Source organism: Periplaneta americana, chromosome 16, assembly GCF_040183065.1.
Source record: "Periplaneta americana isolate PAMFEO1 chromosome 16, P.americana_PAMFEO1_priV1, whole genome shotgun sequence".
NCBI lineage: Eukaryota > Metazoa > Arthropoda > Insecta > Blattodea > Blattidae > Periplaneta > Periplaneta americana.
In genome coordinates this window covers 184,643,253-184,668,337 of record NC_091132.1, presented here as the reverse complement: position 1 = coordinate 184,668,337, position 25,085 = coordinate 184,643,253, and the positions used below count along the sequence as shown (strand labels likewise).

General features: G+C 34.8%; 1 protein-coding gene across 7 annotated transcripts in view; it reads right to left on the bottom strand.

Annotated features, from left to right (window-relative positions):
- LOC138692219 (uncharacterized) overlaps positions 1-25,085 on the bottom strand; it is a 218,348-nt gene that overhangs the window by 32,245 nt on the left and 161,018 nt on the right. For all 7 annotated transcript variants that reach the window (XM_069815327.1, XM_069815332.1, XM_069815333.1 and 4 more), the window contains 2 exons: positions 16,875-17,613; positions 9,997-10,581 (listed from right to left, as the gene is read on the bottom strand). In XM_069815327.1, the coding sequence (XP_069671428.1) occupies positions 9,997-10,581; positions 16,875-17,600 (1,311 nt within the window). In that variant the 5' untranslated portion in view covers positions 17,601-17,613. The remainder of the gene's footprint in view (positions 1-9,996; positions 10,582-16,874; positions 17,614-25,085) is intronic.

The following is a 25,085-nucleotide window of genomic DNA, read 5'->3' as shown; positions in this document are numbered from 1 at the left end:
ATGTGTGATTTTAGTGGCCTGTGATGTAGACGTGTACGATTTCAGTGGCATGTGATGTAGACATGTATAAATTCAGTTACACGTGTTGTAGACCTCTATGACTTCAGTGACATATGATCTAGACCTGTGTGATTTCAGTGACCTCCGATGTAAATTTGTATGATTTCAATTACCTGTGATGTTAGACGTATGTGATTTCAGTGACATGTGAAGGTGATCTGTATGATTTCTATGACGTAAATCTAAGCATGTGTGATTCAATGACATATGATCTAGACCTGTATAATTTCAGTGACCTGTCATATAGATCTGTGTGATTAAAGTGGTCCATAATATAGAAATGTGTGATTTTAGTGGCCTGTGATGTAGACGTGTACGATTTCAGTGGCATGTGATGCAGACATGTATAAATTCAGTTACACGTGTTGTAGATCTGTATTACTTCAGTGACATATGATCTAGACCTGTGTGATTTCAGTGACCTGTCATATAGATCTGTGTGATTAAAGTGGTCCATAATATAGAAACATGTATAAATTCAGTTACACGTGTTGTAGACCTGTATGACTTCAGTGACATATGATCTAGACCTGTGTGATTTCAGTGACCTCCGATGTAAATTTGTGTGATTTCAATTACCTGTGATGTTAGACGTATGTGATTTCAGTGACATGTGAAGGTGATCTGTATGATTTCTATGACGTAAATCTAAGCATGTGTGATTTCAATGACATATGATCTAGACCTGTATAATTTCAGTGACCTGTCATATAGATCTGTGTGATTAAAGTGGTCCATAATATAGAAATGTGTGATTTTAGTGGCCTGTGATGTAGACGTGTACGATTTCAGTGGCATGTGATGTAGACATGTATAAATTTAGTTACACGTGTTGTAGATCTGTATGACTTCAGTGACATATGATCTAGACCTGTGTGATTTCAGTGACCTCCGATGTAAATTTGTGTGATTTCAATTACCTGTGATGTAGACGTATGTGATTTCAGTGACATGTGAAGTGGATCTGTATGATTTCTATGACGTAAATCTAAGCATGTGTGATTTCAATGACATATGATCTAGACCTGTATGATTTCAGTGACCTGTCATATAGATCTGTGTGATTAAAGTGGTCCATAATATAGAAATGTGTGATTTTAGTGGCCTGTGATGTAGACGTGTACGATTTCAGTGGCATGTGATGTAGACATGTATAAATTCAGTTACACGTGTTGTAGACCTGTATGACTTCAGTGACATATGATCTAGACCTGTGTGATTTCAGTGACCTCCGATGTAAATTTGTGTGATTTCAATTATCTGTGATGTTAGACGTATGTGATTTCAGTGACATGTGAAGGTGATCTGTATGATTTCTATGACGTAAATCTAAGCATGTGTGATTTCAATGACATATGATCTAGACCTGTATAATTTCAGTGACCTGTCATTAGATCTGTGTGATTAAAGTGGTCCATAATATAGAAATGTGTGATTTTAGTGGCCTGTGATGTAGAAGTGTACGATTTCAGTGGCATGTGATGTAGACATGTATAAATTCAGTTACACGTGTTGTAGATCTGTATGACTTCAGTGACATATGATCTAGACCTGTGTGATTTCAGTGACCTGTCATATAGATCTGTGTGATTAAAGTGGTCCATAATATAGAAACATGTATAAATTCAGTTACACGTGTTGTAGACCTGTATGACTTCAGTGACATATGATCTAGACCTGTGTGATTTCAGTGACCTCCGATGTAAATTTGTGTGATTTCAATTACTTGTGATGTTAGACGTATGTGATTTCAGTGACATGTGAAGGTGATCTGTATGATTTCTATGACGTAAATCTAAGCATGTGTGATTTCAATGACATATGATCTAGACCTGTATAATTTCAGTGACCTGTCATATAGATCTGTGTGATTAAAGTGGTCCATAATATAGAAATGTGTGATTTTAGTGGCCTGTGATGTAGACGTGTACGATTTCAGTGGCATGTGATGTAGACATGTATAAATTCAGTTACACGTGTTGTAGATCTGTATGACTTCAGTGACATATGATCTAGACCTGTGTGATTTCAGTGACCTGTCATATAGATCTGTGTGATTAAAGTGGTCCATAATATAGAAACATGTATAAATTCAGTGACACGTGTTGTAGACCTGTATGACTTCAGTGACATATGATCTAGACCTGTGTGATTTCAGTGACCTCCGATGTAAATTTGTGTGATTTCAATGACCTGTGATGTAGACGTATGTCATTTCAGTGACATGTGAAGTGGATCTGTATGATTTCTATGACGTAAATCTAAGCATGTGTGATTTCAATGACATATGATCTAGACCTGTATGATTTCAGTGATCTGTCATATAGATCTGTGTGATTAAAGTGGTCCATAATATAGAAATGTGTGATTTTAGTGGCCTGTGATGTAGACGTGTACGATTTCAGTGGCATGTGATGTAGACAGACCTGTGTGATTTTAGTGACGTGATGTAGATTCGCTTGATTTCAGTGACATGTACAATAATACAGAAAAGTGTGATTTCAGTGGCATGTGACGTAGACCTGTGCGACTTCATTAACACATGATTTAGATCTGAGTGACTCAATGTATATGCGACCAGGTGCTAAGTACTCACCTATGTAAGGGCGCTGACTGCTGATCCGAGCAGCATAATAGAAAAATACATATTAATTCAATTACAGGTGTGACTATTCAAAAGAGCCTTTAATTTAACGGCAGATCTATAGATTATAAGCATTCATAAATCCATAGGAGACAATAATAATAATAATAATAATAATAATAATAATAATAATAAAAACAGCATAACTCATAATTAAGAGAAAAGTATTCTAGTTTTGAGAATTATTACTAAACATTTATTCCAGTTGGAGAGGAAGAATGATGGACGCAGATAAAGTTTTAACATAGAATCAATGTCGCTGTAAATATGAAGCAGTAACATAGGCACATTCTGCCTAGCATCTAGTAGTAAAGAGGTTAATTAAGGGTCCATATTTTATCTCAAGAAATTTGTGATTACTTGGCTGGGTTTTTGAGGACCGTACTCGAGATGAACAGACTTACACAGGATGAGACAGAAGTCAGATTACATAGGAAAACTATCAAAACTGTCGGTATTCTTTCTTCCATTCTGTTTAGCGATAAAGCCAATTTTTGCATAAAATGGCAAAGTCGGTAAACAAAATTGGCGGGATATGAGTAATATGAACCGAAATTGGATGGATTCGTCCAAAATGCAGGCGGGAGGAAAATTGATGATTTGGTGTGGCATATGAGAAACAACAGTTATTGGACCTATTTACATCGAAGGTAATTTCATTCATTACTGAAATGTGCAAGGAAATGGTTGAAGAGAGTGTTTTCTCAAGCATCTTGAACAAGGAAATTTTCACAATATGTTTCAACAAGACAGTCTGCCACCCCATTACGGTTACCTAGTTCATTCGTGAATAGACTAACAGTTTCCAGGAAAGTGGATAGGTAGTCGTGGTTCTGTTAAATGGCCACCACAGTCGCCGGACTTAACCTTGAATTTGTTACCTGTGGAGACATTTAAAGGCCTTCGTGTACAATGAGAAAATTAACAGCATGGACCACATCAAAGAAAGGCTCACAGAAGCCAAGTCACAAATCACCCCTACCAGACTAACACAAGTTTTACGCCACTAGTAGCATCGAATTGAAGCATGCAATCAAGCAGATGTTTCTCATATTGAACATTATCTGTACCTATGTAATATGACTTCTGCTTTACCTTGTATTGGCCCATTATACGCTCTATATGCTATGAAATAATTGTTCCAGTTCGACAGGTGGCCCGGCAAGCATTTGTGAATCCGATGCTGACAATAAATCCGTCCTGCCTCAGCATCCATAGAGACAGGTCCCAGGGGAGTGTCTGATAACCCCAGGGTGCGGAGTCCCAAACTCTAAAACCCAATATTAACACCCCCCCCCCCTCAAGATTTCACCCGTCTATTTTTACTATTGTAGATGACAGATGAAATGAGGGGGAGGTGGAGATTATTGGTGGAGTGATATACAGAGGAACTGGAGTACCCCGAAAAAAACTGTGGAACGTATGCTTTGTAACCACAAATTCCATACATGACTACGTCAGTGATCGATCCCGAGCCACCTGAATGAAAAACCAGCGCGCTACCGCTAAATCACTGACGCGGCTATTGCAGTCAGGTACTTCAAGAGTTGTAAAGATGAGTTGGAATACAAAATGGCAGTGTAGAATACGGCAGTTTTCCTAGTAGCATATTGTGACAGCGACGTGAGATTCGAACTCACGACCAGCGTCCCGCAAAAGAGAAGATCGCGCGGAGCACTTTGGAATGGCGCACGGCTGAGAGGGGAAAGGGCCAACGCGGCGAGAGAGTGGAGAGAGTTTGCGCGCGCATCTTCTGCTTGCCTAGAGAGGCCGAGAAATCCGTCGAAATGGAAGACTCGCGAATTCGAACTTTCGAGGCTACGTCGCTGTGGTTATAAATTACGGTCGCGAAGGAACGACCGCAGAGTTTTCAGTTATTCAGTCAGTGAGTAAGCCAGAGCAAGCAAGCCAGACTTGTGTGCCGGAGTTCGACTCGAGTGTGCGTCCGCATCTGCGTCAGCATCCGAAGGCCTGAGTTCGAGTGCAGTGGACCGCAGTTGGAGGGACCCGAGTTCGAGTACAGTGAACTGTCTCTGAAGGTCTGTGGTTCGAGATACTGTGAACTCGAGTGACTGAGATAGAAGAAATGTGAACTGAGAACTGGTAGTTCTGATTTGTAAATAGTGCTTTATAAATATTAGTTAAGATTAACAGTTCATTGTTGTGCGTAATAGTCCAAGTAAATTGTCATTGTCGTCGGTGGAGTGCTATAACGAATACTGTGTTGAGTGAAGATCCAATTGTTGACGAGAGCGTTTAAGGTGAATTGTAGAAAGGAATTATTGTTGTGACGAATAAATTACATTGTTGTTACTAATAAAATTCACAATACAATGCAATCTTGGATACACCAGTGCTCTACCAGTTGCATATACAACAGGCGATTATATACATCGATGCTATTAACAATGACGATGTAATAACCAGATTATATGACACGGTTTCGTGGTCCAGTGATCGACATTCGTGGCTACAAATCATGCGAACGCGGGTTCGATTCTCGTACTAAGCATGAAAATTTGTTCTTGGAGAGATTTAATAATTTCACTCTTGAAAATGTAGACACTAAGTGAGGATAGACAAAGGATTTCTATATGTTGGTGCACCTGAGTGTTCAAGTGAAGGTTCTCAGAATGCGTCCCACGTCTGAAATGTAGGAACTGTACGATACAAAACAATGAACAACAAGAAGGAAGCCAAATGCAAATATTGCGTATCGATTTACCGTAATGCAGTGGCAACTGAACACTTAAGTTAATCGTATTACTTCTAAAATACTGCATATGTAAATCAACTTGATTGTAAATTCAAAATTGTAATGAAGTTAATTTGAACATTAAATAAAATTATATAGGTGAGATTGAAAATAAAATAAAACCCACTCTAACAATTAAAATTACATAATCAAACACTTTTGTGACGACTTTTTCTAACAATTTAAAACTTTTACGTTGAAATCTATTTTCTAATTAAACGCAATTGAAGATTAAATCGTGTAATTTTAGCTATTACCTCTGATTTAGGTTCTAGCTGATATGTAAATCTATTATCAGGCAGTACATGATGTGTGTCAGAGGAAGAACAATTGTTTGCAAGCATCTGAAGTCTGACTAGTGTAATATATAGCTAGTAGGCGATATATGCAATGGAGGGGGGGAAAGAAACTGGCCACCCTACCCCTTTATCTCCTGGCCTAGTTACCTCATAAGTGGTGTCTTATTGGTGTCATAAGGTTCAAACCTTCTTCCGACAGTTGAATGGACAACAACAATGAAAGAGTTTTATTCCTGATAATAATTCCCATACAGGTAAGACAGCATAGGATATGATACGATAGAACAGGATACAGTACGGCAGGATACTACAGGCTAGGGTAGAATAGGGTACGATAAGACATAATACGATACGATGGGATACGATAAGCTGGAATATTATATAATACGATACGACAGGATACGATAGGATAGGGTACGATAAGATATAATACGACAGAATAGAATATGATAGAACAGGATAGAAAACGATATGATAGACTAGGATATGATACGATACCATACGATAGAATTGCATATGATAGAACAGGGGAGGATACGATATGACAGAACAGGACAGGATACGATATGATAGAATAAGCTAGGATACGATAGAACAGGATAGGATACTATACGACAAAGTACGATACGATAGAATAATATGTGATATAACAGGATACGATATGATAGAATAAGCTAGGATACGATAGAACAGGATAGGATACTATACGACAAAGTACGATACGATGGAATAATATGTGATATAACAGGATACGATACGATAGAATAAGCTAGGATACGATAGAACAAGATAGGATACTATACGACAAAGTACGATACGATGGAATAATATGTGATATAACAGGATACGATACGATAGAATAAGCTAGGATACGATAGAACGGGATAGGATACTATACGACAAAGTACGATACGATAGAATAATATGTGATATAACAGGATACGATATGATAGAATAAGCTAGGATACGATAGAATAAGATAGGATACTATACGACAAAGTACGATACGATAGAATAATATGTGATATAACAGGATACGATACGATAGAATAAGCTAGGATACGATAGAACGGGATAGGATACTATACGACAAAGTACGATACGATAGAATAATATGTGATATAACAGGATACGATATGATAGAATAAGCTAGGATACGATAGAATAAGATAGGATACTATACGACAAAGTACGATACGATAGAATAATATGTGATATAACAGGATACGATACGATAGAATAAGCTAGGATACGATAGAACGGGATAGGATACTATACGACAAAGTACGATACGATAGAATAATATGTGATATAACAGGATACGATATGATAGAATAAGCTAGGATACGATAGAACGGGAGAGGATACTATACGACAAAGTACGATACGATAGAATAATATGTGATATAACAGGATACGATATGATAGAATAAGCTAGGATACGATAGAACAGGATAGGATACTATACGACAAAGTACGATACGATAGAATAATATGTGATATAACAGGATACGATATGATAGAATAAGCTAGGATACGATAGAACAGGATAGGATACTATACGACAAAGTACGATACGATAGAATAATGTGATATAACAGGATACGATACGGTAGAATAAGCTAGGATACGATAGAACAAGATAGGATACTATACGACAAAGTACGATACGATAGAATAATATGTGATATAACAGGATACGATACGGTAGAATAAGCTAGGATACGATAGAACGGGATAGGATACTATACGACAAAGTACGATACGATAGAATAATATGTGATATAACAGGATACGATACGATAGAATAAGCTAGGATACGATAGAACAGGATAGGATACTATACGACAAAGTACGATACGATAGAATAATATGTGATATAACAGGATACGATATGATAGAATAAGCTAGGATACGATAGAACAGGATACGATACTATACGACAAAGTACGATACGATAGAATAATATGTGATATAACAGGATACGATATGATAGAATAAGCTAGGATACGATAGAACAGGATAAGATACTATACGACAAAGTACGATACGATAGAATAATATGTGATATAACAGGATACGATATGATAGAATAAGGTAGGATACGATAGAACGGGATAGGATACTATACGACAAAGTACGATACGATAGAATAATATGTGATATAACAGGATACGATATGATAGAATAAGCTAGGATACGATAGAACAGGATAGGATACTATACGACAAAGTACGATACGATAGAATAATATGTGATATAACAGGATACGATACGGTAGAATAAGCTAGGATACGATAGAACGGGATAGGATACTATACGACAAAGTACGATACGATAGAATAATATGTGATATAACAGGATACGATATGATAGAATAAGGTAGGATACGATAGAACGGGATAGGATACTATACGACAAAGTACGATACGATAGAATAATATGTGATATAACAGGATACGATATGATAGAATAAGCTAGGATACGATAGAACAGGATAGGATACTATACGACAAAGTACGATACGATAGAATAATATGTGATATAACAGGATACGATACGGTAGAATAAGCTAGGATACGATAGAACGGGATAGGATACTATACGACAAAGTACGATACGATAGAATAATATGTGATATAACAGGATACGATACGGTAGAATAAGCTAGGATACGATAGAACGGGATAGGATACTATACGACAAAGTACGATACGATAGAATAATATGTGATATAACAGGATACGATATGATAGAATAAGGTAGGATACGATAGAACGGGATAGGATACTATACGACAAAGTACGATACGATAGAATAATATGTGATATAACAGGATACGATATGATAGAATAAGCTAGGATACGATAGAACAGGATAGGATACTATACGACAAAGTACGATACGATAGAATAATATGTGATATAACAGGATACGATACGGTAGAATAAGCTAGGATACGATAGAATAGGATAGGATACTATACGACAAAGTACGATACGATAGAATAATATGTGATATAACAGGATACGATACGGTAGAATAAGCTAGGATACGACAGAATAGGATAGGATACTATACGACAAAGTACGATACGATAGAATAATATGTGATATAACAGGATACGATACGATAGAATAAGCTAGGATACGATAGAACAGGATAGGATACTATACGACAAAGTACGATACGATAGAATAATATGTGATATAACAGGATACGATATGATAGAATAAGCTAGGATACGATAGAACAAGATAGGATACTATACGACAAAGTACGATGCGATAGAATAATATGTGATATAACAGGATACGATACGATAGAATAAGCTAGGATACGATAGAACAGGATAGGATACTATACGACAAAGTACGATACGATAGAATAATATGTGATATAACAGGATACGATATGATAGAATAAGCTAGGATACGATAGAACAGGATAGGATACTATACGACAAAGTACGATACGATAGAATAATATGTGATATAACAGGATACGATATGATAGAATAAGAGACGAACAGACAGAATAGAATATGATCCTATACGACAAAGTAGGATACTACAGTCTAGGATAAGATATGATACGATAGAAAAGGATGCAATACTATATGATAGGATACGATAAGACAGAATAATATATGGTACAAGAGGATACGATACTACAGAATAGAATACGATAGCAAAGGATAGGATAGGTAAGGATACGATAGGACACGGTAGGACAGGATAAGACAACATACGATACGATAAAATAAAATACAATACGACAAGATACGATTAGGATAGGATATGACAGGTCACGATATGATAAAAAAATAGGATAGGATAGGATACCATACGACACGACAGGAAAAGATATGGTAGGATGCAATACGATACGGTGCCGGTACTGGTACCTATGTTTAGTGAACAGTCCGAAGACTGGTCTGAACTTCATTAAGTGATATCAAGTGATAAGGTATCACTCATGAGGCAGTAGATATGATACGATATGACAGAATAGAATAGGATGCAATACAACAGGATAGGATAGGATGCGGTACGACAGGATACGATATGATAGGATACGATGCGACAGAATAAAATAGGATATGGTACGATGAGATATGAGATGGGCAGAGAGGGAAACTCATCGAAAGACGAAACCAGATCAGACCAGAAAGGAAGTAGTTCGTTGCCCTTGGTGGACAAACACCTGCAGCTTCCTGATACTGCTGTGCATCCTACCTCAGGCGCGGGCTGTGGCGCTACTTCCTCCTGCGGGGGCGGCGGCTCCTGCGGGGGCGGAGTGGTCGCAGGCGTCACCACAGCAGGCTGTCGTCTGGGCGTGGCCTGCAGGATCTTGGTGCTGGGCTTGAGCGGGACTTTGGGCTTGTCCCCAGGCGGCTTCCTCACCTGGGTCAGGGTGTGCAGGAAGGAGGGCCTGGGGTCGATGATGGGCGGGGGGCTCCTGGGCAGCGCGGGGGGCTCCGTCAGCTCGTCGGGGTCGGCCCTGCCGTCCGGCTCGCCCGCCAGCTCGCGGCTGAGCATGTCCACCGGGGACTCGCCCTCCACCTTGCGCTCCGGCTCCTCCTTGGGGCTCTCCGCCTCTTCCGGCGGCTTCACCTCGGGGTTCCGCGTCTCCACTATTGCGGGCTCTTCTGACGGTTGCTCCGTGCAGGGGGACGGGCTCTCGTCAGTCGTCTCCGCGGTGGTGATGTCTTCGTTTGCCTGGGGCTGTGCCCCGCTGTCCGGGACGTCGGTCGGGGGCTCTGTGGTGCCTTTCTTGTCGGGGGATGGCGGCGGGCTGGATTCCGCTGCCACAGATCCGGCCTGCGTATAATGGTTCACGTAAGATTATTATTATTACTAGCCGTACCCGTGCGCTCCGCTGCACCCGTTAGAAATAAATATAAAGTAATTACATAATTAAAATAGGACATTTGATCTAGGGAACATTTGTGTTTGATAGAAGGATAAATCGTTTAATATGTTACTTAATTTAAATTGCATCCAAATAATTAAAATGCGATCATTTTGGTCCAGAGACACTCATTGGTGCAATGACAATTCCTTTAACATGTTTCTTAATTTTTATTACATGCAACCATAGTTTAATGAAGATTGACATCATTTAGATTTAATGTGTATATTTTATTTTACTTGTTATAGGTTTCCATTGAATTATGGTAATAACTTAATTTTAACCCTTGTTTTCTACGTATTCAGTAAATGGCACTTGGCCGACTATAGTTCTGAACCCTTCAAATAACTTAAATTATATTATATAATATTACATATTATGTTATATTATATTATATTATATCAGAAGTTACTGTAATAACACTATAGCATTATGTCCATCTAGAGAAACTACACTTTCCAATGGTGAAATAATAATTAATTATACAAATCGGTTAATTTAGCTTCCGATATTCCTTCATACAAACACAGAAACATTCTCTGTACGCTATCTTTCATAGCTTTCGATTGTTGCTGTCCAAGGCCCCTTATAGACGAAGTCATTTGTTTTTTAATTCATTACACGGCCTTAGATGGCAGTTATTTTAATTTTAAAACTCATTTTTCTCATTAAATATAAGTCATATCAAAATTTTTTAAGGAATAAAACTTATCGCAAATTATTTTTAAAGAAACTTTTGTTATGTAACATTTTTCACAAAAATCAATAATAAGCGAGATATTTCGATTTATTTAATTCAGGCCCCCTTATAACCCCCTTTTCAATAATGTGTTTTGAATGCCATATAGCCTAAAATCTAAGTTACAACGAACTTAATTTATATTCTAATTTTCATATAAATCGGTTCAGCCATTATCGCGTGAAAAGGTAACAAACATACAGACAGACGGACAGACATACAAACAAAAATTTCAAAAAAGCGATTTTCGGTTTCAGGGTGGTTAATTATATATGTTAGGACCAATTATTTTTGGAAAATCGAAAATTACCAGAAAAATTTCGGCTACAGATTTTTTATTATTATTATTATTATTATTATTATTATTATTATTATTATTATTTAATCTCCAAAATTTACAAATAACTCTACAGCATCGAAGGTATGTTAGAGTTATAGTTAAAATGAATAATAAATAAGATTATTGCCTATTTCAATGTTGCCAACTGTTACCAGATAACACCAAAACAGGTAAAATCTGTCATTTGACTAACCTATCCTTTGTTTATATCCATGGAATAAAAGTAAAACGCTTCTTTTGTTTACTGTGATTTGACTGTTCTTAGTTTATATCCATGGAATACGAGTAAAATTCTTCTTTTCTTTACTGTCATTTTACTGTCGTTTGTTTCTATCATGGAATACGAGTAAAACGCTTCTTTTGTTTACTGTGATTTGACTGTCCTTTGTTTATATCATGGAGTATGAGTAAAACTTTTTTTTTTGTTTACTGTGATTTGAGTGACCTTCGTTTACATCCATGGAATCATATTTATTGATCCAGAAACATCTTATTTATGGAATTGAATCTGACACTTAGTGCGTTAAATAATTCTATCTGTTATTTGGCGAAAGGGAAAGAATACTAATTTTAATTATGGTTGGCGACTTGATCTTTGTAAATTCTTTACGCTTCCAATTTCACTAAATTTCCTTACGATCCTTGTCACTGTTGTAAGTGGAACTGGAGTGCGATCAGGAAGCATATCTATACTAATAATAAACCTGTAGCCAAAATTTTTCTGGTGATTTTCGATTTTCCAAAAATAATTGGTGTTAACATGTATAATTAACCATCCTGAAACCGAAAATCGCTTTGTTGAAATTTTTGTTTGTATGTCTGTCTGTCTGGATGTTCGTTACCTTTTCCACGCGATAATGGCTGAACGGATTTCGATGAAAATTGGAATATAAATTAAGTTCCTTGTAACTTAGATTTTAGGCTATATGGCATTCAAAATACGTTATTTAAAAGAGGGGTTATAAGGGAGCCTGAATTAAATACATCGAAATATCTCGCTTATTATTGATTTTTGTGAAAAATGTTACATAACAAAAGTGTCTTTAAAACTGATTTCCGATAAGTTTTATTCTTTGAAAAAAATTTGATAGGACTGATATTTAACGATATACAAGACTTTTAAAATAACAATATAATACATTTTCACCGCCGCCTCAGATTATAGCGTTGTTGTTTTTGCAGTAACTCCTATGTGCAAAATATACATTTTTTTGAATAGGAAGAAAAAACACATTTATTCATTCCATGGCAATGGTACATAGAAGATCGTGAATTCTTACATTTTCGAAAGAAAGAAATATAATTACGTACCACTATATATGCTGTATCACTATTTAAGTTATTTGAAGGGTTCAGAACCATAGTGGGCCAAGCGCCATTTACTGAATACGTAGAAAACAATGGTTAAAATTAAGTTATTACCATAATTCAATGGAAACCTATAACAAGTAAAATAAAATATACACATTAAATCTAAATGATGTCAATCTTCATTAAACTATGGTTGCATGTAATAAAAATTAAGAAACAAGTTAAAGGAATTGTCATTGCACCAAATGAGTGGTCTCTGGATCAAAATGATCGCATTTTAATATCTTAAATACAATTTAAATTAAGTAACATATTAAACGATTTATCCTTCTATCAAACACGAATGTTCCCTGGATCAAACGTCCTATTTTAATTATGTAATTACTTTATATTTATTTCTAACTGGTGCAGCGGAGCTCACGGGTACGGCTAGTATATAATAAAAATATTCAGTTTTGCTAATAATTTGGAAATATCCAAAATGCCACCTGTAGTCCAAATTGGAGAGTCGAATTTTGTAAAAAATATACGAAAAAATCTTCACTTTTGCTAATAATTTGTAAATATGCAAAAATATCAACTGTAGTCTAAATTGAAGAGTCAAATTTTGTAAAAATATATAATAAAAATCTCAAATTTTGCTAATAATTTGTAAATATGCAAAAATATCAACTGTAGTCTAAATTGAAGAGTCAAATTTTGTAAAAATATATAATAAAAATCTCAAATTTTGCTAATAATTTGTAAATATGCAAAAATATCAACTGTAGTCTAAATTGAAGAGTCAAATTTTGTAAAAATATATAATAAAAATCTCAAATTTTGCTAATAATTTGTAAATATGCAAAAATATCAACTGTAGTCTAAATTGAAGAGTCAAATTTTGTAAAAATATATAATAAAAATCTCAAATTTTGCTAATAATTTGTAAATATGCAAAAATATCAACTGTAGTCTAAATTGAAGAGTCAAATTTTGTAAAAATATATAATAAAAATCTCCAATTTTGCTAATAATTTGTAAATATGCAAAAATATCAACTGTAGTCTAAATTGAAGAGTCAAATTTTGTAAAAATATATAATAAAAATCTCAAATTTTGCTAATAATTTGTAAATATGCAAAAATATCAACTGTAGTCTAAATTGAAGAGTCAAATTTTGTAAAAATATATAATAAAAATCTCAAATTTTGCTAATAATTTGTAAATATGCAAAAATATCAACTGTAGTCTAAATTGAAGAGTCAAATTTTGTAAAAATATATAATAAAAATCTCAAATTTTGCTAATAATTTGTAAATATGCAAAAATATCAACTGTAGTCTAAATTGAAGAGTCAAATTTTGTAAAAATATATAATAAAAATCTCAAATTTTGCTAATAATTTGCAAATATGCAAAAATATCAACTTTAGTCTAAATTGAAGAGTCAAATTTTGTAAAAATATATAATAAAAATCTCAAATTTTGCTAATAATTTGTAAATATGCAAAAATATCAACTGTAGTCTAAATTGAAGAGTCAAATTTTGTAAAAATATATAATAAAAATCTCAAATTTTGCTAATAATTTGTAAATATGCAAAAATATCAACTGTAGTCTAAATTGAAGAGTCAAATTTTGTAAAAATATATAATAAAAATCTCAAATTTTGCTAATAATTTGTAAATATGCAAAAATATCAACTGTAGTCTAAATTGAAGAGTCAAATTTTGTAAAAATATATAATAAAAATCTCAAATTTTGCTAATAATTTGTAAATATGCAAAAATATCAACTGTAGTCTAAATTGAAGAGTCAAATTTTGTAAAAATATATAATAAAAATCTCCAATTTTGCTAATAATTTGTAAATATGCAAAAATATCAACTGTAGTCTAAATTGAAGAGTCAAATTTTGTAAAAATATATAATAAAAATCTCAAATTTTGCTAATAATTTGTAAATATGCAAAAATATCAACTGTAGTCTAAATTGAAGAGTCAAATTTTGTAAAAATATATAATAAAAATCTCAAATTTTGCTAATAATTTGTAAATATGCAAAAATATCAACTGTAGTCTAAATTGAAGAGTCGAATTTTGTAAAAATATATAATAAAAATCTCCAATTTTGCTAATAATTTGTAAATATGCAAAAATATCAACTGTAGTCTAAATTGTAGAGTCAAATTTTGTAAAAATATATAATAAAAATCTCAAATTTTGCTAATAATTTGTAAATATGCAAAAATATCAACTGTAGTCTAAATTGAAGAGTCAAATTTTGTAAAAATATATAATAAAAATCTCAAATTTTGCTAATAATTTGTAAATATGCAAAAATATCAACTGTAGTCTAAATTGAAGAGTCAAATTTTGTAAAAATATATAATAAAAATCTCAAATTTTGCTAATAATTTGTAAATATGCAAAAATATCAACTGTAGTCTAAATTGAAGAGTCAAATTTTGTAAAAATATATAATAAAAATCTCAAATTTTGCTAATAATTTGCAAATATGCAAAAATATCAACTGTAGTCTAAATTGAAGAGTCAAATTTTGTAAAAATATATAATAAAAATCTCAAATTTTGCTAATAATTTGTAAATATGCAAAAATATCAACTGTAGTCTAAATTGAAGAGTCAAATTTTGTAAAAATATATAATAAAAATCTCAAATTTTGCTAATAATTTGTAAATATGCAAAAATATCAACTGTAGTCTAAATTGAAGAGTCAAATTTTGTAAAAATATATAATAAAAATCTCAAATTTTGCTAATAATTTGTAAATATGCAAAAATATCAACTGTAGTCTAAATTGAAGAGTCAAATTTTGTAAAAATATATAATAAAAATCTCAAATTTTGCTAATAATTTGTAAATATGCAAAAATATCAACTGTAGTCTAAATTGAAGAGTCAAATTTTGTAAAAATATATAATAAAAATCTCAAATTTTGCTAATAATTTGTAAATATGCAAAAATATCAACTGTAGTCTAAATTGAAGAGTCAAATTTTGTAAAAATATATAATAAAAATCTCAAATTTTGCTAATAATTTGTAAATATGCAAAAATATCAACTGTAGTCTAAATTGAAGAGTCAAATTTTGTAAAAATATATAATAAAAATCTCAAATTTTGCTAATAATTTGTAAATATGCAAAAATATCAACTGTAGTCTAAATTGAAGAGTCAAATTTTGTAAAAATATATAATAAAAATCTCAAATTTTGCTAATAATTTGTAAATATGCAAAAATATCAACTGTAGTCTAAATTGAAGAGTCAAATTTTGTAAAAATATATAATAAAAATCTCAAATTTTGCTAATAATTTGTAAATATGCAAAAATATCAACTGTAGTCTAAATTGAAGAGTCAAATTTTGTAAAAATATATAATAAAAATCTCAAATTTTGCTAATAATTTGTAAATATGCAAAAATATCAACTGTAGTCTAAATTGAAGAGTCAAATTTTGTAAAAATATATAATAAAAATCTCAAATTTTGCTAATAATTTGTAAATATGCAAAAATATCAACTGTAGTCTAAATTGAAGAGTCAAATTTTGTAAAAATATATAATAAAAATCTCAAATTTTGCTAATAATTTGCAAATATGCAAAAATATCAACTGTAGTCTAAATTGAAGAGTCAAATTTTGTAAAAATATATAATAAAAATCTCCAATTTTGCTAATAATTTGCAAATATGCAAAAATATCAACTGTAGTCTAAATTGAAGAGTCAAATTTTGTAAAAATATATAATAAAAATCTCAAATTTTGCTAATAATTTGTCCACGTCTGTATAAAGTAGGACTGCACTCGCCTTCTTGAGCGCGGCCAGGGGCTCCAGCTTGCGCGCCGTGGGCGAGGTCCTGCTCTTGATCACCGGGATGCGGCTGGGGGCGTCCGTCGCCGGCGTCTTGAGCATCGCGTCGCGCGAGTTCTGGTGCGGCAGACTGGGGCGCCGGGACGCCTCGTCGCTCCTCACCACCGACTTGAGCACGATGGCGCCCGAGCGCTCGCCGCCCGGGATCTCGCTGTGCTTGCCGAAGGGCGTCACCGACACCTGCAGCGTCTTGCGCCGCCCGTCGGAGTCGGTGAGCGGCCTCCCCAGCATCAGGCGCGTCTCCACAGTGCTGGGGCTCGCACCCGTGCCCGCCAGGTTCGCGGCCACCGTGTTGAAGTCCGTGTTGTTGCGCGTCAGCTTCTGCAGGGCGCGCTGCTCCTCGTCGTCGTCGTCCGACGCCCCCGCCCCCGCGCCCACGCCCGGGGGGCTCTCCTCCGGCTCCTCCTCCCCGTCGGAGGACAGGCTGTCATCGCCGCCGAAGCCGATGACCTGCGACTCCTCGGCCGGGAAGTGCACGGTGGACCCTGCGGGGCGCCGCAGCCTGCGCCCCACCTTCAGAATGCCCTGCTGGGGGCGCCACACCAGGGGCACGCGACGCGCCTCGCCCGGCGCCCCGTGCTCCTCCCTGCACTTGAAGCAGTTGGCGCATAGGTCCTTCTTCCACGCGTTCTGCACGAACAGCTGGCACTGGGCCCCCGCCATCACGCCATGCTCACTGCGGGCACAGAGAAACTTGGCTTCAGCACCATTTTGCACGAAGCACCGCCAGTCTGCAAGATAAACGCCCCAGCAAGGATTTCCCCAAAAGAAGACCCAATCCACACCTTTTTCAATAGGTGAATAATTTCATCCTACATTCGTGGACTCCACAATAGTACACTGTGTCTGGGACAAAATTTACCAATAAGAAAGTTTAATAACTCGCGTAATAATGGAGATAGGAAAATGAAATCTGCGGCAAATGAAAGAGGGACATTTTAAGTTTTATGTGTGATGTTGGCAACATTTGGTCATTGTTGTTGACATAGCTGTAATTAAAATGGCGTTCACAGTAGTGAGGGAATTGGAAAGAGACAGCCCTAAGATTAATGTTTGGTGCGGACTTACACATGAAACTGTGATTGGACCGTTCTTTTTTGTGAAAAACACTATCAATGGAAATGTGTATCTTGATATGCTGCAAAATTACGCCATTCCTCAAATTCCACAGGGATATGTTTTCCAACAAGACGGAGCTCCGCCTCATTATGCATTACATGTTACAGATCACTTGAATGAATGCTTTCCTCAGCGATGGATTGGTCGAGGTGGACCTACAGCACGGCCTCCCAGAACCCCAGACCTAGCCCCACTGGACTTCTTTTTTTGGGGATACATAAAAGACATTGTGTACAAGACTGTAGTGGCAGATTTGGAGGATCTGCGTCGGAGAATTGTCGCTGCTTGTGCAACTGTCACTCCAGAGATGTTACGAAACACATGGCAAGAACTTGAATATCGCCTGGACATCAGTCGTGCTACAAGAGGTGCACACATAGAAGTTTATTAGTGGTCATTCGAAGCACTGTCAATATGGGCTATTCCATATGAAATCGATCAGTAAAAAACCTCGCATTTTTTAATACTCTAATTTTTTTCCCTATTTGTACAAGATGCCGAGGAGAGTGCATTTTCAAAAATATACTATCGAAAGTCAAACGGTTTTCGTACTATTGAGCGATAAATTAGCGTATTTTATAAAAACAAGCCTTCTTCAGCGCTCAGAACTCTGGAACCATTTACTGCAGAACATTGAACGGGAGCTCATTTTGAAGCTGACATTTGGTAGGTTATGATAAGAAGTAATCCTTATTTTTATTGCATACAGAGAGACAGATAATCTGATTTTACTTACTTTTAGGCTTTTTGCCCATTTGTAAAAATGTAAAAATATTGAGAAAAAACCTTGCATTATTAAAAGGGATTCGGCATTGTTTGCTTAGTGGCTCGGCATAAGTTTCGAGGGTATTAAATAAATTATTTTCACACGCCTAGACTTGAACGGCGCAGTACAGCAAGAACTGGCCGAGAGCTGAAGATAAGCGATCGTTGGGCGTCATTTTACTCCTGTGTTTATGAAAACCTGTGATAAAGCTAGTCCAGCTATGCCCTACTACAATCTAACCATATATTTTAAAAATTTTTTTCGTGGGCAAAGGCGTCTTAATGAAGAAAAATCTAAATTTATTTTGCACGAAACACCGTCATTCTGCAAAATAAATGGCCCAGCATGGAGCCCGAAGGATTTCCCCAAAAGAAGATCCAATCCACACCTTTTTCAATAAGCGAATAATTTCATTCTAAATTCGTGGACTCCACAATAGTATATGGAGGCCACATTAATTGCAACAAAGAGTACCCCTGTTAACCGAAATAAATGGGGCTGACCTCATTTCGCGTAAGAAAAATTTCGTGTAATAAATGTTAACTTTTGACCAATAAAATAGTACGAAAGGACGTCTTTCAACCAATCATGGCTGCTTATAGTACAATTTTATCGTTTCCCTAGCATTTGTTTAATTTTATCGCTTCCCTAGCATTTGTTTGTTTTTATCACTACCCTAGCCAGTAGCGGCCGGTGATCGAAATCCTCGGTGAGGCCAGATGCAACTAGTTTAAGTGTCTCCGGTAGGAAATGTTTGTTTATGATATTAATTATTATTGTTATATTAGATTCAGGGAAAGGATTTATATGTAAATACATATTTACTTATAAAGCTAATATAATTTATATTTTGCATTATCTTTATGTTTCACAATGTGTAGGGTTGAAAAATCCTACTTTTATTTTCCATATTTTTCCATATTTTAGAGTTTAGTACATATTTTCGTTAATTTCCATATATTTTCCATATTTCATATAAAACAGTCCATATTATATTAGGTTTAACAATAAAACAAAACAAAATTCCATTAACTTTTAAAAATACATTTCAACAATAGAGATTTAAACACATGTTCAGTAATCCCTTTAACATCAGAGTTATTTGAAAATTAGCAGTCCTATCAACAATGGGAAAGTAAATTACAAAACTGTATTAATTTAATTTAAAATTTTTAACAGACTTCAGTTGTGCAGCTCAACAGTTAAATGCCAGTCAGAGTACACATAGGTTCAGTTTTGTAAATCATACTATAAAGACGGTAAATATGCCAAAAGTACGTCATTCAGTCAATTTAAAATCAAAACTAACAAGTTACATTTCAGAATTTAAAGAAGATGGTTTATCAACTGACAATAAAATATTATTTTGTAATTTGTGTCAGTGTGCAGTATCATCTACACAAAAGTTCCTGGTGCAACAACACATTACAACTAGTAAACATCAGGCCAACAAACAACTAAATTCCAAGCAGAGACAATTGTTTTTAACACAACCAACAACATCGAATGTAAGATCTGAGTTTAACATCGACCTGTGCCGTTCTCTCATCTCTGCTGATATTCCTCTCTACAAACTAAAGAATAAGGTCTTCAGGGAATTCCTTGAAAAATATACTCAACATACAATCCCGGATGAGTCAACACTTAGGAAGACGTATGCTCCATCCATCTACGATGAGACAATACAGAAGATAAGAGATGAAATTAAAGATAGTTCAATTTGGGTTTCCATTGATGAGACTCCCGACAAAGAAGGTAGACTTGTTGGTAATGTAGTTATCGGTTTGTTAAGTGAACAATATTCTGAACGAATTCTTTTACATTGTGATGTTCTAGAAAAGTGCAATAACAAAACTATAGTTAAACTGTTCAACGAAGCTATGGGTATCCTGTGGCCAAAGGGTATTATGTACGATAATGTGTTATTCTTTATTAGCGATGCTGCCCCTTATATGGTCAAAGCTGGACAAGCATTATCTGTTGTATATCCTAAATTGACTCATTTTACTTGTGTGGCGCATGCATTTCATCGTGTGGCAGAAGTGGTCAGAGACAATTTCCCTAAAGTAGATTTGTTGATTTCATCAGTGAAAAAAGTATTTCTCAAAGCTCCCAGTAGAGTTAACGTGTTGAAAGAAATGTACCCTGAAATTCCATTGCCACCAAAGCCAATTTTAACTAGATGGGGTACATGGCTAGAAGCAGTTGAATATTATGCCGAACATATAGACTCTATTAACAATGTTCTCCTTGCATTGGACTCTGAAGATGCAGTCTCAATTGATACTGCGAAAACAGTTACCTGTGACATAAGTGTGAAGAATGACTTAGCTCACATTCAGCATACATTTTCATGCATCATAAAAACGCTCAAAAGTCTCCAAAATAGGCACCTTTCACTATCTGAAAGTTTTGAAATTATAAATAGTACTGTGGAACAACTGAATCGTGGTAGAGGTAAAGTTGCAGATGCAGTAAGAGCTAAGGTGGACACTGTACTTTCAAAAAACCCTGGATATGAAGAACTACAAAAGGTTGTTGCTGTGATGAGTGGTGAATCAACAGTGAAGATTAACTTGGACTTATCCCCAGCAGACATTGTGAAATTGAATTATGTACCAGTTACTTCTTGTGACGTCGAACGCTCTTTTAGTCAGTATAAATCTATCCTCAGAGACAATAGAAGAAGATTCACTTTTCAGCACTTGAAAGAAATGTTTGTAACCTATTGTTATGGTAACAGACAATAAAAATTGTGTTTTGTTGAAACTACATTGGAAGATAAGGTACGTCCATTATATTTTTTGTTTAGTTTGATTAAAATGTACCAATATTTAACGTACATAGTCATTTTTTTATAATTTTAAGTCCATATTTAATTCCATATTTTGGTAAAAATCCATATTTAATTCCATATTTTGGTAAAAATAACTACATATATATTTACATATTTCATATATTTTTAGTCCATATAAATCCGTTCCCTGTTAATATCATTATTAGTGTATTATTATTATTATTATTATTAGTCTATTATTATTACTAGTAATGAAAAATAATAATTTCACTCACCAAATAAGCTGTTATGCTGTGAGTTTCAGTGATTGTTTCAGTGTGATGAAGCATCCCATATTGTGTGTTGAAATTCCCCTTTCTTTCTTTTCTTTTTATTTTTTTCCTTTGACAGCAACAAACAAGGCCAAGAGAAGTTTATTTTGCACCACATTACCACATAACCATTTATGTTGCCCATATCAGGATGCAATAGAAACTCGCGTTTTAAGATTATGTGTCAGAAAAATTATCAGCGATGTCGTAGGTATCTCGGTAGTCTCTCTCTTTATTTAAAACTTCCTTTCATTCAGTATTATTTCTTCTCGAAAAAGGACACTCTAACAATGAATTAACTGCACCAGCAATATTACTCTAATTTGTTTCTGTCTATATTTTCCCAAAATACATAACAACATTGGCCCAGATTCACTACTGTACTACGAAGTACAATAGTACAACACCCTCGCTTATGTCATAAACTGAGACATAAGGGGAGAGAATAGTGTTGGTCTCTGCCTGCCAAAGAGCTGGAATTTTGTTATTTATGGCCTAGTTAGGAAGGCAAGTCACCACTGCTATTCCCACCCCACTTTACCCTTGAGGCCGGCCCATGGATGGGAAGAGTGAAACCTGACCAGGCCAGACGAATTGTGCCTCAGCTACAACGTTTTAAGCGTAAACTCAAAGCCCGCGAAAGGACATGAAATGCATTAAGCCAGACCCGGCACGAATAATTCTGGCCTCAGGAACAAATTTTACTGTAAAACAGGTCTATATACCTTACAAGCCAGACCCGGCACAAGAGATCCCGGCCTCAGGAACAAATTTTACTGCAAAACAGGTCTATATACATAAAAGTTTTCAAATGCTTCTACAGCGATATATGCTTCATTCAAATAACTAATACATTATATAAAAACACAAAATTTGATTTCAGTTCAGTCAAGTGACTGAGGCCCGGCATCACTTGCCTCAGTCAATCAGCCGCCACTGACCCTAGCATTTGTTTCTTTGTTTGCCAACATTTCAAACTGCAAATGCTTTACAGTACTAGGCCTATAAAACACGCTTTGCGATCGTCATTTGTTTCCCGCACTGATAGTCGACTGAAAATGACGGCACCGTTCAAACATTTTGGTGAAGTTAACATTAGTCAAATAGAATTTTAGTAAGTCAATTAATACCTATTTTATTGTATTAGAGTACTTTATTTCTTCTAATCTTTATATACTTTCTTCTGTTTTTATCACCTTCCTACCATTTGTTTCTTTGTTTGCCAACATTTCAAACTGCAAATTCTTTACGGTACTATAAAACATACTTTGCGATAGTCATTTGTTTACAGCATAGACAGTCAACTGAAAATGGCGGTTCCGTTCGAACGTTTTCCTGAAGCTAACATTAGTGAAATAGAATCTGAATAAGTGAATTAATATTTTATTGTATTGGAGTAGTTTATTTCTTCTAAACGTGTAATAGTCAATTAAATCCCACTCCAGTCGATCCACAGCAGTTTCAAATGTGACTCACATTGGCATTCAAGAACAAGAATTAACAAAGATCACTGGTCATAGCTATGCATCTTCCCTGAAACCCTATTTACAAATAAATGAAGAGCACCATTCGGAAATCCTGAATAAGTTGAGGGATACACCATGTACATCAACGAGTTCACTTCTTTTACGCACACGTCCAATATAACATCAACTGAACCACACAACCACTAAAACATTCAAATTTGAAAATTGTACCTATTTTCAATAATTGTTTCTTTAAAAGTTATTCCTGTTTATTTTTTATTTCATCATCGTTAATTAAAATGTTTCTTGTTTATTTCATCATCCCTAATTAAAACATTTCTAACACTCGTTTATATTATTTAGGTTATGTTATAGCTTCTGCTATATGATATTATGCATAGTCACGTATCAGAGATAGTTTAATACTAAGATCTATTGAAAATCATCTGTCAAGTGACGTTGATTACTGGGATCGGGATGATTGAAGTGGAATGCAACTGTTTTAATAAAAATGAAACTGAATCAACAAATGATGAAAGAGTATGATGTGGCATGGTGTGGCTTAGTGGATAAAGTATCAGGACGTAGAGCTGAGAACCCGGGTTCAAATCTCCGTTCCATTACTCTTTCATCATATGATGACGCAGAATATCTGCATGGAAATATCATATGTACTTCGGTACATTAAAATAATATATATGAAACAACAAAGCCTTCTTGACCATAACCGTCTACAGAGTTCAATGAAGATTCCATAGTTGGCACAACTGATAAGAAAACAGCTAATCATAACACGCTACTGCCATCTACTAGCGTAATATTTATAATGTTGAGATGGTACAAATTTGAAGACAGTTTTGTATTTTCCTAAGTCAAGTAATATTTTATTGTATTGGAGAACTTCGTTACTTCTAATCTTTATATGCTTCCTTCTAATCGTGTAATAGTCAATTAAATCCCACTCGATTTTCTCTAGATAAATCAAAACCTCTAGTGAGATCACTGTTGATAAATCAAAACCTCTAGTGAGATTACTGTTGATAAATCAAAACCTCTAGTGAGATTACTGTTGATAAATCAAAACCTCTAGTGAGATTACTGTTGATAAATCAAAACCTCTAGTGAGATTACTGTTGATAAATCAAAACCTCTAGTGAGATTACTGTTGATAAATCAAAACCTCTAGTGAGATTACTGTTGATAAATCAAAACCTCTAGTGAGATTACTGTTGAAAAATACAGTACATGATATAACTTTTAAATGTATTTATAAAAATTTACTTACATGACTTACAGGTTTCGGTTAAACGAGTTTTAGCTTGACAGAGATTCGGTTAATGGAGATTTTACGGTATTAATTATTATTATTATTATTATTATTATTATTATTATTATTATTATTTATATCAAGACGTATTCAATCGTTTTGCTTTTATTGTTGTAATATTGAGTTAGAGAAAATAAAACGATTCTGAATTCTATCAAATGGAGGATTAGATAATGATCCAATTCAGTAGGTAAATTAATGCAAAATTTATTGCTGTTCCTACCAAAAATTAAGGAAAGAAATACTGCATCCAACATGATAATTCATCTTTCTACCAGGTTTGATACGAATAACAGCAAAGTTTATAGTAATCTAGTGAATTACACACTGACATCACCCTTAACAGCGATGTGACATTCACA